This window comes from Chanos chanos, chromosome 9 (genome assembly GCF_902362185.1).
Source record: "Chanos chanos chromosome 9, fChaCha1.1, whole genome shotgun sequence".
Classification (NCBI taxonomy): domain Eukaryota; kingdom Metazoa; phylum Chordata; class Actinopteri; order Gonorynchiformes; family Chanidae; genus Chanos; species Chanos chanos.
This window is the reverse complement of record NC_044503.1, coordinates 3,367,795-3,383,707: the sequence shown is the minus strand read 5'-3', so window position 1 is coordinate 3,383,707 and position 15,913 is coordinate 3,367,795. Positions and strand designations below refer to the sequence as shown.

Sequence of the window (15,913 nt, the reverse complement as noted above, 5' to 3'; positions counted from 1 at the left end):
TCACCGGCGGGTTTTTTGTTTTTGTTTTTGTTTGTTTTTTTTTAAAAGACTGGTCACCAATACCTGAAGATTATATTCTCCAGGTCAAAGGGGTACTCTATAATCCCTGTAGTGGGCACTCGAACCCGGAGCACATCCTGCTGAGACGGAACATACCCCTGGGTCGCTATGCGTTCTATATCGCTAAGGTAACTGTGGGATGGATGAAGGGAAAAAAAAACAACAAAAAAAAAACACAGTTCAATACACCTCTCCATGTGCATAGAAAAGAGTACAAACACTGAAGTGATCAGGTCATCAAGCCAGAATTCTGAAACCAGTGATCAGAACGTCATCAGCAGTCAAATTTCCTTTCTCAGTGAAAGTTGATGTTTGTAACAGGAGATTTACTTTAGTTAAAAACACTATACATATATATCTACACTAAAAAAAAATGTCTTAAACAAAACAGTGATCGGAAATGATATGTGTGGCTCCACTGGACTCACTGAGTATCATATGTATCACATTCATTATGTAAACTTAGGAAACTTGCTCTTATCCTTCTGCTGGACAGAAATTCGTAAATATCAGCTATGACATACTTCAGAAAAGTCCGATTTTTCAGACCTTCGGTCTTCCTCTTGAGAACTGGTTTTGCAATGCAAACGGGAGCACATATCAGATCAGGTGTTGTTTACATTGATCTGTACAATTATTAAAATAAAGCTCAAATGTTTGCTCTCCAGCAATTATACTGAAAAAAAAAATGGCAAACAGTTGGCCCATAGAAAACAATCACGTTAATTCACGCGTGCGCACACACACACACACCCCCACACGACAACAAAAACACACACCCCCCTACAAACACAGGACACACCCACACACAAACACACACTTACTATTTGGTGGAGTCGGAGAGCTGGTACTCTCTCCGGCGGTCGTAGGCTTCCTGAATGCCAGGGTCGTTCCAAAGCATCTTTATGGCGTTGATGTACGGCTGGTCGAACGTCGAAACCTTCTCCACGTCCACCTCTCGCACCAGCAAAGCGTTGTTCTGACAGAACGGAGGAGATGCTCTTCAAAAAACACTTTTCCAGCAAGATTTATGGTTCATCCCGGAATATCGTTTGACCGGGAGCGTAATCGCTCCCCGGGATAAGCTTTCCCTACATTAAATTAAAATGAGTTGACGAGTTGCCTGCTCAACTCAAAACAAAGACGTCACGTTACGTTCCCACAGTGTTTATCACGTGTCCATGGCAACACAAACGAAACACTCCAGGGCATTTGCCATGGTAGAAAAAGACACTGTTTATTTCTAACCACTAGGTCTTGGATCGAACAGCTTTTTTTTTTTTTTTTTTTCTCTTCATCTGCGTTGTCGCCAGATGAGTTTCTGAGCAGGCACGGACATATTTCTGTCAAGCCAGTACCGGTTTTTCTTTCAACTCTGCCGCTGCTTTTCCCTCCGACCGCAGCTCCGCGGCATACCAAGCTTAAATGAATTAACATACCTGTCGTTGATTTCTTCCCCTGTCTTTTACTAAAGGCTGGCGTGAAAGCGAAACAGCGTTCCCCTCTCAGAGAGGCCTATTCGACCAGAGAGCGTTTACGGGTACTTAAGACGGCTCCCGACTCTGTGGGGCTCGCCCGACGAGGAGAGATCAACGGACTAAACGAATGAAAAGGTGAAGCCGAGCGGTGAGCCGCGGATTTTGAATACCGTTTTTTTTTTTTTCTACAGCGCGATCACAGCCGCATATTCAAATTTTTTTTTTTTTTTTTCACAACCCTTCGTGTTTTCCAGTGCGTTTTAGAGCCTCATTTAAAGCCCATTTGAATACAGTTTGCATCCCACACTGCGGTCTGGGCGAGCACGGAGGGAAATCCCTGTCAGAAACCCCAGGCCTGTGACTGTTTTGTTTTTTTTTTAATGTCACACAGTTGGCCTGTATTGTGGGAAATCTTTGGATTTCAACTGAGCACAATTCACAGATTTATCACCGTTTCGCCTCTGCTCTCCGCTGGCCGTTCGCAGTCCCGAGACAAAGCGTCTCCCGTCTCCGGTTTTACATGTGCGTCTACATTTACATCTGATCACTTAGCAGACGCTTTTATCCAAAGTGACTTAAAACAGAGGACGGAATACAAACCAGGCGCGCGGCCCATTAAGGAGCTGTCTGTGGCTTAAGTGCTGGAGTGAAGTTCGGCATTAGACCGGACACAAACGCAAGAAAAGCTCAAGGACGTTAAGAGGGGTGAACTACAGACAGATACATGTGGGTCTTTAGCCTCATAATCTGTCAGCGTCGTTTTAAGGGAAGAGCAGGATTGCATTCAAATATTCGGTGGGTCATACGGAGAAGACAATGCATACACAACAAGGGGTATTTGGGGGGGGGGGGGGGGGGGGGGGGGGCTGGTTCGCCCGGGGGGCCAGGTCTTAAATTTCCCGGTTCTGGACTTACTTTGTTCTGCTCGTATTTGTAGGGGATCTTCAGGTTCTCCATGGCCCGGATCATGGACTGCATGGAAGTGAAGATGTTCTGGTAGACCAGTTTGGTGAAGCCGCGTTTGTCTTCATCAGTGTAGCCGGTACCATGGATGATGCGCATCTGTTTGATGAAGGTGCTCTTACCGCTTTCTCCAGTGCCTACAGGAGCAATCAATCAACCAATTAATCAATGAACCAACCGAACAATCAAACAATCAATCCGTCCATCAGTCAGTAAGGTAACAATGTTCTGAAGAGTCAAACCAACTCCATGTCCTTCACCTGGAGGATCAATCAATCAATAAATCAATGGATCGATCAATCAATCAATCCATCAATCCATCAATCAATCAGTCATTCAGCTGACAATAATGTTCTGAAGTCAGAAATGAACTGACAGAAGTCCTTTGTTTTTTTTGGGGGGGGGGGGGGGTGTTTTGCTGTGCGGTCATCAGAGACCTTAAATCCCAAATAAACTCTCGTCTGTTAGAGTGCTAGTTCTTCGAAGCTGAAGTTGTTCCAGGTTACAGATCGACAAACAAATGGATCTATTTTTTTTTTTTTTAAACTAATGGAACCTAAAGCACCACTGCCAGCGGTCGAGTCACTATCCTAACAGTGCCTTTGCTCTGTTCATCTGGCCTTTTCCACTGATCCCTAGACAGATGCTCCTACCCACATTCTAACCTTAAGCATCATGTTAAGAACGGTAAAACTTATGTCAGATCAGCATTAACTAAACTCTGACCTGTTTCTTCATTAGCTGCTTCCGCACTGTTTCATTCATTAAAATCGTCCTGGACGTGTGGAGCTGAGGTAAACCAAGATAAACCATTTCACACACACTTACAGATAGCTCACATATCAAAAACAACCTACACAGAGCCAGTAGGTTGAACAGAACAGGACAGGACAGAACAGAACTGGACAGAACAGAACAGGACAGGACAGGACAAAATGCCATCAGGAGATTTGGGATGCAAGTGATTAATATTCCTCTGTTACACAAAGTCTGTGCCTAAAGGTTCAGAGGTGAAGAGAGGTCACGCTGAAAGTCGGGCACCAGAGAAGATGTTACTGTAGTGCTCAACAGAGGCAATCCTGACAGGCCTTTCATGGCAGTCAAACACACGCTGTCTCTTTCTCTTCTCTTTCAATCTCCCATGCCTCGTTTTCCGTTCACCTCAGGCCACCTGCATGTTTTGGGCTCATCCTGAAGGCGACTTCCAGTCCCGGGAAACCAAATGAGATGGCGTGTTTTTGCTCCACCCTACTCCACCCCTAACCACACCCAACTCTTTGGCTTCAGGAACCAGAACATGCCGTCCAGAGGGTTCCCCAGGACGTGCGTGGACAAACCCTGCTCAATGCAGAGAGGCTGAGTCATTGCAGTATCAGATGCGGCAGTGTGGTGTGTCCTTTCTCTCTCTCTCTCTCTCTCCTTCTCTTAGCTGATGACCAGTTCTCTGTTTGCACTGGTGCCCAGTGCCCGTCAGGAGAAAAGCATTACACAGCTGACCATCTCCCTCAGGTCACATCAGGAGAGATAACTGTCGTTCTCTCTGAGATTCACGAGGAACCCCCATCTCTCTCTCTCTCTCTCGCTCCGCCATCGCCACGGAAACATGTCCGCTTTTCAAACGGCGCGTAAATGACAGTTATTAGGCAAGAAAGCAGCGTGTGAAAGAATTTATTTCAGTACTGAATTTATTTCAGTTCTGAATCTATTTCAGTTCTGAATCTATGTCAGTGCTGTTACGTGCAGCACATGTGCTTCCGTCCAGCTGCATCCATCAACAGGTGTGTGTGTGTGTGTGTGTGTGTGTGTGTGTGTGTGTGTGTGTGTGTGAGTGTGAAAAATCCCACATTTTAACGTGAAGTGCTTACATGTCCCAAGCCAAAAACAACAAACAAACAAACAAACAAACAACCCCCCCCCACAAATCTCAAACAACTCTGCAGTGCTCAGGACAGGGTTTTTTTCCCCCGTATATTTGAAGAAGTGTGGAACAACACTGAGACGCATGAGGCTTCTCAGCATTTACTGTGTTGACATCACAGGCCAATCACGTGGCAGGATTCTTTGCTAAAAAGAAGAGTCAACCTTTGTGAAACGACACCTGTAAACAAACAGAATTCCACTGACCTGTGATACTAACAGACCAGTGAATTCAGTCTCATCTCGGCCACAAAAAGCCTCACCCCTCCCTCTCTGTAAATGTCTTTTTCAACAGCAAAGTGTGTTTGGACCAATCCAAAACTACCGGTGGACACAGAACAATCCAAAACTACCGGTCGACTCGGCGTAAGTCCAAAACTACCGGTCGACTCAGCCTAAGTCCAAAACTACCGGTCGACTCAGCGTAAGTCCAAAACTACCGGTCGACTCAGCGTAAGTCCAAAACTACTGGTCAACTCAGTGCAGGTCCAACACTACTGGTCGACTCAGTGTAAATCCAAGAGAAAGTGGTTTCTCCAGTGGGTACAGTTTCAGGGAACTGTGACACAATTATCTGCATACAAACCACAGACATCCTCTTAGAAAAACAGAACATAGAAAATAAAGATTCTCCCTGGATTAAAAAGAAAAAAAAAATCATCTGGGGTCAGCTTTCAGGCAGAGGGGGAAATGAAATGACACTTACTGGATAAGGAAGTCAAGTTGCCAAGACGTGAGAAATTACTGAGAAAACCAAACAACATCCTGTCTTTCTGTGTTTGTGAGTGTGTCTGTGTGTCTGTGTGTGTGTGTGTGTGTGTGTGTGTGTACCAGTACAGAACACAGGAGAGACCAGAGGACAAAAATGTTTCTTAACCGTTTTGCTTTTCTATTCTACTTCATACTGATTCCACTGTGTCTTCCTTTCCTGAGAAATAAACACAGAGAGAGAGAGGGAGAGAGAGAGAGAGAGAGAGAGAGAAAGAGAAAGAGAAAGGGAGAGAGAGAGAGAGAGAGAGAACGACAAGCAAAGATTCACATTCACGACGGCAGGGCTAAATTCGCAGGGCTGCAGTGACCGCTCGGGTCGCCATGACAACCGTTTTACAGCGTTGGGCACACAGTAAATTTGATTCAAATGGCCTACTGGAAACTGTATCCATGCTGCGTTAATCAAACGACTGTAGCATCCACACAATGCAAGTAAATTTCTATTCATTCACGCTTACCTCTGTCAAGACAAACCCCACCCTAACCTAAACATTTTAAGCCTGCGTAGACGCAGCCTAATCTATACGCGTGTTGTAATTACTACACAGACAAGAGGGACGGACAATGTGCTTCTGAAAAGTTGTGTGTTGTAGCAGCGGAGATGTCAGCTCCGCAGTAAAGCCATTTTCACACATGCACTGCAACCCCAAAATAATCTAGACTCTCACCGGAGGGGCTGTATGTGCGAACGCAAATGTCTGAATCAGTCAGATCGGATCCTAAATGGACTTTATTCTACCAGCCCCCTAGTACAAAGTCCGACGTGCGTTCGATTGAGTCCATGTGCGAATAGAGCGGACTATAGTCCGGAGAATGGATAGCGAGCAAGTGGGCGTGTTGATGCCGTTTCTAACATGCGACTGGCGCGAAATCCAGAAGAATACGAACACCCGAGGGTGAAGAGGAAGGGTCATTTACACGAATACGCCAACGAAAATGTCTAAGTGGAGAGACGACGAGATTCAGGAACTTCTGTAGGCAAGGGCCGACGCCGAAATCCTCAGACCAAAGTCGGTGGCCTCGTCCGCCGTTTTCGATGTGTTGTAAACAGAACCCTGTGATTTTCGCAGAGTACTTTTTGCGTCATGTCCTGCCTCCTGCACGCTCTACCCAGGCCACCCCCTCCCCTAAACCAAACGGAGAATTTCGAGTAGGTGAGAACGCGTCTGACAGTGTCAGTTTCCTGTTGTGTGCTACATGTGTGAAAGGGCAACTTCGGACAAAAGGCGAACCTGATTCTGCCGACGCAGTCCATAGCGCACATGTGACAAAGAGCTTAAGAGAATTATTTGGAGACACATTAAGGTGTTTGCCTTAGCACGCTGAGCCACTAAGACTCCAGTCTCCATGGGCAACTTCCCTTTAAAGGCCTAATGAAAGTCCACAGAAGACAAACTTGCATCACATCAATGAAATGCTAGGACTTCAGGTAGGGTCAGGTGGGGGAGAGACAGAAAGAGAGAGAGAGAGAGAGAGAGAGAGAGGGAGATTCAGAGAGAGAGAGAGAGAGAGAGATTCAGAGAGAGAGAGATTCAGAGAGAGAGAGATTCAGAGAGAGAGAGAGAGAGACAGAGAGAGAGCGAAAGAGAGAGAGAGAGAGAGAGAGAGGGAGAGAGAGAGAGAGAGAGAGCAAGACAGAGAGAGAGAGAGAGAGGGAGAGCGAGAGAGAGAGAGAGGGAGAGGGAGAGCGAGAGAGAGAGAGAGAGAGACAGAGAGAGAGTGAGAGCGAGAGAGAGAGAGAGAGACAGAGGGAGAGCGAGAGAGAGAGAGAGACAGAGAGCGAGAGAGAGAGAGAGAGAGAGAGAGACAGAGAGACAGAGAGCGAGAGAGAGAGAGAGAGAGAGACAGAGAGAGAGTGAGAGCGAGAGAGAGACAGAGAGAGAGACAGAGGGAGAGCGAGAGAGAGAGAGAGACAGAGGGAGAGCGAGAGAGAGGGAGAGTGAGTGAGAGAAAGAGCAGACGGCGTGACTGGGTGGAAGACCAAGGCGGCTTCGTGTAAATAATTTTCTAAATCGTGTCTTCTATGAAGGAGTTGTTCTAGCAGAAGTAAGGAGAGAACTCTCTCTCTCTCTGACTCTCTCTCGTGCTCCCTCTCTCTAATTCTCTTTAAGGCCGGGCCTTGGCTGCACAACCCCTTCTCAGCCTGGCCGAGCGGGAAAGAGTTGGAACGTACAGGCTCTTTGCCGCCGCAGTCGAGCCATCTTCCTGTAGGGCCACTTGGCAACCTGGGGCTACAGGATCACTACAACCATTTAAAGCCTGTCTCTTCAGACTGGCCACAGCTGCTTCCACACAAACCACAGCCAGATAGAACAAACTCTTCTGATTTATCTCCCGTGACTCCGTCACAAGGTTTAGCGTTGACTCACTCAACCCCCCCCCCAACAAAACTCTCTCATTCTCTCAAACTGGTGTTGTAGTTTCCTGCTGCTCTGGGTAACAGACCAGTTGGTCATGCCAACTTCTGCCAAAGCAAACCGTTCCTTTTGGCGTGCCGCACAGCTCGGTAAAATAAAAATTACGTTCATACTTCGCATAGCTGCAGAATGACCAGGGAAAAATCGAGGAATCAGATACAGGGACTTCACTGTTGTGTCTGTGACAATGTTTTGTTGAACTCTAGATTCAATATGAAAGAGGGGTGGGATATGGGGGGGGGGGGGTTGGGGGAAGTGGAGCTCTAGCAACAGAGTCAACACGCAGGAAAAGGGCTCGTCTCAGCGTGGCGGTTTTCACTGCGACGGCTGCATTTCATCCGTTGTAAAGAACGAGACTGCTCCCCGGCTCGTCCGCCTGCTTTGGTTACCGTTCAGACCAAACTTAAAGCAACAGCGTGGTCACGTTTCCCACACAATAACCAGACAACTCGGTCAGCTACGTGCACAACGCTTGGACAAGCCCTTTATGCAAACAATGCGTTCAGATTAAAAAAAAAAAAAACATGACCAAGCTGACATCTGACTTAACAAAACAAACAAACAAACTTTTTTTTTTTTCTCTTTTAGTTTGTAAGTGTCTTAAGTGTCCCAAACTCAAACAGAAAACATTTTATTTCTGCTCCTTTTATTTTCTGAGCATTTTCAAACGTTTTTGAGGTACGTGACAGATTTAATGATAGATACCAAGTTACAGAGATGAATGGAAACATAACTAAGCATACAGACTAAATAACTGAACTGCACGCTCATTCATTCATTCATTCATTCATTCATTCAGTGGTTAACCCATCGGCAGGTTCCACTGTAAAGCCTGGACCTAAGATCTGAAATTTCGTTTTCCCACAATCCAACATTAGGCGCTGCGGTCAGGAGTGCTCTCTCGGTTCTTAACGTTCCCTCATGGGCATCACAAACAGCCCAAACAAGCTGGAGACCATCAGTTCGTTGGAGGGCAAGAATCAAAAACAGTCGCCGTGAAAAGCAGACGTGTCCCGAGTTCGTTCGCGTGCCGTTTCTCGTGCTCCAGCGTGTGTACGTGTAAACTGTGCAAACCGTGCGAGCGAGGTGGACGACCGCACGTCACCGGGAAGGGCGGGCTCTTCGCCAGGCGGAACTGGGCTCCTGGTTCCCATATGGAAATGATGAGGTAAGAGTTTACACTGCATTAAACTCTCATGCAAATACACCCTGTGTCTTATCTCTCTGTGGTCACGAGCACTAAACCAATGACACTTACAGTGCAAACAAAGCCCATGCACAGCTTGGTCTCTTTCTTTGACTCTTTCTTTGGCTAAAAAGACACCGAAACTGCTGAAATGTGATCCTACTCGCCTATGGTTCCCAAAAAAAAAAAAAAAAAAGCCAAGGATCTTCGGTCTTTGGGGCTGTTGAGAAAAAAAGAAAAAAAAAACCCCAAAGTGCTACTGATTTCTCACCCTTTCTCTCCTAAACAAATATTGATCGCCGTCAGAGAGCAGACAGAAAGGATATGTTTAATGTAAACAAGCGGGGGTGATTCGTCAGTAAGCCAAATCAATCTTTGCAGAAACAGTGGACGGATCCAACCTCTGACCTGTTGCTAGGCAGAAGAGTTTAAAACTACGCAGACACACCAAAGTCCAGACGCATGATACGTGCAATAGAATATCTGATAACGAATGAATGAAGTAGCAGCGGACCTGTGGTGGGACCTTCTGTAGGAGAACTCTTAGAGGAACAGGTAAAGAGCACAGACCAGCATTTTGCCTGCATACTGGACTTCTGTACAGGTCCCAAGGCTCCACTGACACACTCCTGAAAGCTGACGAGATAAAAAACGAAACCGAAAACAGGCGTCGGTCACATGAGGTTAAGTTTTCGGGCGTGCCGAAAGACAAACATGCATTTCAAACCCAAACAATCTGAGTTAACCCGTCAGCCTGAATATGCCTGATTCAGCGTTGACTCTTTTCCGTGCTACATTCTTCCTCTTCTTCTTCTCAAGTAAAAACCGTGGGTCAGACACCCCTCACGTGACCAAAGACGACCAATCAGAACGGTCACCCGGATCCGTAGATCACGCGGCGCGCGCACCCACCCCGGAGACGTATCGGTAAGCGCCGAATCCTCCTTTTCTTTCTCTCTTTCTCCTTCTCCCTCCATCCTGATCATGTGACACAGCAACAGCGTGTATTCCTGTGCACAGAAAGTGTGTGTGGGCTGACATATAAAGAGCTGGTGCTTTGGGCTGCGGTCCTCCAGTGAGACGCCAGCGCTGTTTACACAGGCACACACTGAACCCTGCCAGTGCCCCAATCACCACAGCACCCTGACTCACTGCGCCAAAGAGAGAGAGAACACACACACACACACACACACACAGATACACAACACAGTCAGAGATACAGACACACACACACACACACACACACGTAGAAACAACATTTACACACACACACACACACACACAAACAAACGCAGAATGGGAAATGAGGTTGGGGTGTTATTTTCATCCAAAATCTGCATGGCCACACTGTCTCAATTCTAGGGCCAGCATGCAAAGAGGTGACTGACGTTTGTGGGGTGTCTTGAGTTCAGACTCCGTCTGTTGACACCGTCAAAGCACAGACAAACCTGATTCAACAGCAGAGCGTGAGGAGGTGTCTGATACACTGAATTAGAAGCAGGAGCGCTGAAGTGTCAAACAGTTTTCCAATGAAAATGTTAAAAAAAAAACTTCTAGAGCTTTGAGAAGAATCTCTGACCTTAGAGCAACAAGCCTTTTCCACAGGGTCACTCCCCCCGATAGCACAGAGACGAACTTCACTCTAATCCTCCCCCAGCACAGACATTACCCCTCAGTATATTCACATGGGGACATAGTCCCACAACAGTACTGACAGAGACAGACATTACCCCTCAGTATGTTCACATGGGGACATAGTCCCACAACAGTACTGACAGAGACAGAGCGAATGAGAATGAATGAATGAACAAATGAAAAAGTAGCCTAATAAATAAATAAATAAATGGACAGACAGACAGACAGACAGATAGATAGATAGATAGATAGATAGATAGATAGATAGATAGATAGATAGATAGATAGATAGATAGACAGATAGATAGATGGATAGATAGACGGACAGCTAAGTAAGCATGATGAAGAAATTGTCTGAGTTCAATCAGACATAATGTGAATCACCATACATGGGCCGCCTGATGACTGGACACACACACAGCTGGGTATTTGACCCCCCCCACCCCCCAGTTGAATGTCCTCCCCACCCAAAAGACCGCCCCCCCCCCCCCCCCGTGCCCTAGACGCAAGCCCCCTTCAGCAACACCATTCGGAAAGCGAGGCTAACACGCCTACTTAAAAACAAACAAACAAACAAACCAACCAAATGGAAAGTGCAGCTCTACTCGGTTTCACTTCTCGTATGACTGGAGGGTCTGGACGCTTGGTCTGTCAGGCCTGCCATCCACACAGCAAAACCAAGCTAACGCTCGGACAGCCAGCGCTGCCGACCCACCCAGCGAAACACGGCAGAAGGAAGTGCTGTGAGACGGCTAATAACGTTACACGGGGACACGCCACCACAAAGTGTCTTTTGTTTTCTGCGTTTTTTGGGGGGGGGGGGGGGGGGGGGGTATCAAAGGACCACTAACTAAGAGAGAGGCTGTGTCTGAAAACCACAGAGGTCTGTGAGGACCGCGACACGGAAGACGCTTGGGTTGAGCCGTAACGTTGCTCAACCCAACGCAACTGTGCAAATACTGGAGCTCCTGGAGATCGCGAAAGGACAACGACCTTTTGATCTGATCTTTAATGGAACAAAACGGAACGTCTATGTTTAAGAGCACTGACAACACACAGCCTTCCACGGTCAGCCTTGGCCAACATTCACCTGGCCCAAAAAAAGAAAATATATAAACAAGACCAAACGAAAAACCCCCACATTGTTCGGTTGTTATTGCTAACTGGCTAAATATCTAACCAAGTCAAGGATTATCTGACATTCTGGCCAGATAAGTGCTGAATCATCCCAGAGCAGAATCTCTGGAGTTGGCTGGTTAATGATGGTAGGAAGTGGAGCATCCCTGGCAGCTGCATACCTCTAACTTTCCATGGTTCATGTCTAGATTCATTCATTCATTCATTCTACGTTCAAGATTCCTAAAGACAAAAAATGCATGGCATTTCAAGCTAGACGTCTTGGTGATATTTTTAACCGAATATACTTGAGACAACGGTAACAGACAGCCAAAGCCCCTATGAAGGAGTTCTGAATTTCCAACACACGTCATGGTTTTTCCTCAACAAAGGATGTACAAGAAACACCACACACACACACACACACACACACACATTCTTTTCTTATCAAACCCTGACTGACAGACATGGCCACTATTCATAGTGAGCTTTCTGGGTTATATTCTTGATGCTAAAGCACTGTGAAGTGTCACCTTTTCATTCATCTTACTAGAACTTGAACAAAAAAAAAAAGAAAGTACAGCCTGAAAAACAGCCTGTAAAAATATCTGCCTGCACCAGCGTTCATGACCTAAAGACTGCTGCTGTGCCTCTCAAAGGTTTTTGCTTTTTGTGGTTTTCTTCAGAGAGAGCGATTACTCATAAGAATGGTCCAGAGTATTGCTAATCAATTTTTATATCCTGATGTATCCGGGTTATTTTGCCTGTTCAGATATGTGCATTTCTAATTTACCAATTAGACCCCATCCCACCCCCTCTAAACCCCCAAACAAACAATCAAACAAAAACACACACAAAATCTGCTACTTGGGGCATAGAACCCGAGGATTCCGACAAAGTGCCATCTCTCTCTCTCTCTCCCTCCCTCGAGTCTCCGCATCCCGTCAGTCTGACGGAACCGACGTTTCTAAACCAACCGACGCGAGCAGCCAACCGGGCCGTCGCTGAAAGATCCCTGGACGAGAGAGAGAGAGGTCAGTCTGTCATTAAGCTCTAGGATGAGGGTGTGAAAACAATCCTCCTTCGCTCCTCCATTTGGACCAAATGCTAAGACAAACCCCGGTACAAATCACCACCTTCGGTTCAGCCATCTCTGGGCACGATACAGTGAGGACACTACTTTGGGCGAGTGACCCGTAAGAGCCCATAGAGAGAGATGAGAACAGAACTGAAGAGAGGGGAATGGCCTATATTCTTACCCACACTACATACAGAAGCTGCCCCCTTCCTCTTCCAAGCATGGAAGGATTCCCGCGTGCCGTGCAGACGGGGTCCTGTGTCTTTTAAGGACAAAAAAAAAAACATATACTCTACGATACTCAGAGAAAGACTCTGAGGGGTTTTTTACGATCCAGGCTGTGGATTAGCCAGCAAGTGCCGTTAAGATGACGAGGGTTCCGTTTTGGGTTTTTTTTTTTTTGTTTAGTTTTTTTTCTAAGCCATCTACAGAACACTGGCACACTCTCAGAAGCCCTCTGGCTCCGACACCACCTTACAGAAAGACCTGTCAGTGCGTAAAGTCTTTTCCTGATGAAACGTTTCCGCAGAGCTACAGTATTTCTGTGTAAATGTGCTGCATTCCATTCCAGGCCTGTTATTCTGGTCTCTCTGACAAACCCTGCCGCCTTTTCTTTTTTCTTTTTTTTCCCTGCCCGACCGTTAAGATAAGTTACGCTGCACATTCAATGATATATAAGTGGCATTGCTCAATTGCTCAAGGCAATACAATAAAACTCTGCACGACGACCAGCAACGAGCAACAAGCGTTCTGTGGACTCCAATTATGATCATATGGGTGGGTAATATAACATCAAACAGCAGCGCTGGACAAACAGGTGATTGTTGTTACGACTGTGTAACAGCAAGCCAACAGTAACACCCCCCCCCCCCAAAAAAAAAGAAAAATCAAAAACTTGTCTTCTCTCCTCCATGGTGCTATACCAGCAGAGGGTTACTCATTCTTAAAACATTATTGGCAAAAATGTGGGGTTTTTTTGTTTTGTTTTTTTTTTTTTTTTTAGTGGACATGGTTACTAAAATACTTGCACACTTTCCTCGTAACTAAAGCTCTGTGCTAGAGAAATACCGCACAGTCCCTGACATATCTTCCCAACCGAGATTCAAATTATGGCCATTCTCTGATTCAGTCATTTGTTTAATTGCTCAAGCCTCCGGATGAAAAGGCTTTTGAACCTACAGCAGGTTAGACACAGCTCGGGAAGTCCACGGCACCACGGGCTTTGATCTCTTCTCATTCTAACATAAGCTTAATTCGGACAGGACCAGCTGAATCAGGGATAGATCTGAACTATGCATTGCCGAGGGTGTTCACACCCAACATGAGGTCTCAGCCAACCGGGAGCGTGGCATTTACCGATCTATAAACCACGTTATGAATGGAGTCAGTGCAGCCCAACTCAGTCCACACAGAAGAACAGCCTTTTGCCTTCAAGAGTAATTTTTCACAACTGGAATGTAACAAAGATGTGAACACCGGTAAGATGGCTAGAAAGAACCTGGATGCTTCACGCTTACATAATTGCTTTAGCTGTCCAGAAACCATATTTATGAGTTTTGAAGCTTGACAATAAATAAGATCGTTCCTAGTTGACTTCAAAACCTCTTGTGCGCACTGACAAGATAAAGAAGATGAAGTTTACTGTACCTAGCAAAAGCAGTTTCAGCTCCCTCCTCGCGTCTCGTTTGTCTCGGCGAAGCTGTTTGTCAATTTCAGCGTTGATTCGTTTGGATTCCTTCGCCTCTTCACTCAGGCAACAAGCCATCATGTTTTCTAAAGTCATTACCGCAGTGTGTTACAGATCCGACTTCAAAGAGACACAGAAACAACTGAAGCGTTTGGTATGGATTCTATTATTGTGGATTAAATTAACTATTGAGAGGCATGGAGTTTCGATGCCTCTCTAAAAGAAAAAAAAGGCGTTTTAGACCCACCACAATGACAGATTGAAAGCGTACGAAACCACTGGGCCTCCAACAACTGTAGCAAAGCTAGCGATCTGACAACCTAAGACAACCGCAAGATATGAAGAAAACAGCAGATGATGACACGGCTGATAGTATTAACTTATAACTTCAAAACCAAACTGACGATGTATCTAACGACATCCAAAGGACGATCGGGTTAGCGTTGCTGAGTTTAACAGCCTAACACACCAGCTGTTTTGGCTGTAGCAAGAAAGCTAACTTACCATAAAACAAATCTGGATTTGGTGGCTAGCTGGAAAGAGGTTTTTTCAGCTAGGAAATGGAGGAGCAAAAATCCCTATGATTGGATCCTATATCCACCAAGAGTTCCCTTGACACTAGGGACTGACAGTTTGGTTTGATATCTGGCTTACTGACTCGGGACAAGCTCGAGACGACGGGACAAGCCTGCCTGCCACGACATTTCTTTTATTACCGACTTTTTCCCAAATTTAGATCCTAGCTAACAGAGTTAGCCGCCCCAGTACCAAGACCACAGAACGCCAAAGAGAGCGCCCACAAAACTGTCCATCAGCTAACCAAGCTAAAATACAACACACACGATCTGCATCTGAAATACCTCACAAAATATCCTCTCAGGGGAAAAACACGCCTCCGATCTGTCTATTCTACTTCAACTACGGTGTACAACTAACATTTGCTAACTGTACTATCAATACCTGTCTATATAGCTAGGTTAGCTAGCTAGCTAAGCTAGGTAAGGCTGACTAGCTAGCTAGCTAGCTAGTCTTGTATATGCAGCAAAATTCCCCTGTATCAATATTCATAATTTTCGTACCACCACTCGAAACGACTGTCTATATATTCACAAGTAGATATTCTAATGAATATAGGTTGCAGCCGAAGGGGTCTAAGCTCTAGTCAGAGAATAACTCCGTTTAATTTTTCTTTTCCCCCTGCTCGCGCGTCACCCCCTTCGGTCCCCGGTGTGAGTTGTTCAGTATCCTAGCTGGAAAATGCCGTGGGAAGCGAAATGCAGTAATTGACAGACAGATAGCCAATCAAAAATGTACATTGCATCCTGGGCGGGGCAGATTTGCCCAAAATGTCAAGCTTGGTCGAGAGGAAGGCAGCAAAATCCCAGCTAAAGGGGCGTGTCTCAACGACAGATACCGAGTTTTGACTGAATTGACAACGCCCATCCTTACCTGAGCGGTAATGCAGATGTCTGCCAGTCTTGACAACTGGACTAATTATGGTTGAGACCATAGGCCTAAAGGTAAGAGGAAGGATTATGGGGGAGAGAGAGAGAGAGAGAGAGTGAGAGAAAGAGAGAGAGAGAGAGAGAGAGTAGGCCAATTGCA

The 15,913-nt window shown here is 46.0% G+C and overlaps 1 protein-coding gene across 2 annotated transcripts in view; it reads right to left on the bottom strand.

The window, feature by feature from the left end:
• The window catches only part of LOC115820993 (guanine nucleotide-binding protein subunit alpha-11), a 22,769-nt gene extending 8,291 nt beyond the window's left edge, over window positions 1-14,478 (bottom strand). Inside the window, exons 1-4 of one of the 2 annotated variants that reach the window (XM_030784730.1) lie at window positions 14,269-14,478; window positions 2,454-2,638; window positions 885-1,039; window positions 64-192 (exon numbers count right to left, since the gene is read on the bottom strand). In XM_030784730.1, coding sequence (XP_030640590.1) covers window positions 64-192; window positions 885-1,039; window positions 2,454-2,638; window positions 14,269-14,404 — 605 coding nt within the window. In that variant the 5' untranslated portion in view covers window positions 14,405-14,478. The remainder of the gene's footprint in view (window positions 1-63; window positions 193-884; window positions 1,040-2,453; window positions 2,639-14,268) is intronic. The other variant, XM_030784729.1, reaches the window with a different exon arrangement.
• Window positions 14,479-15,913: the final 1,435 nt, after the last annotated feature.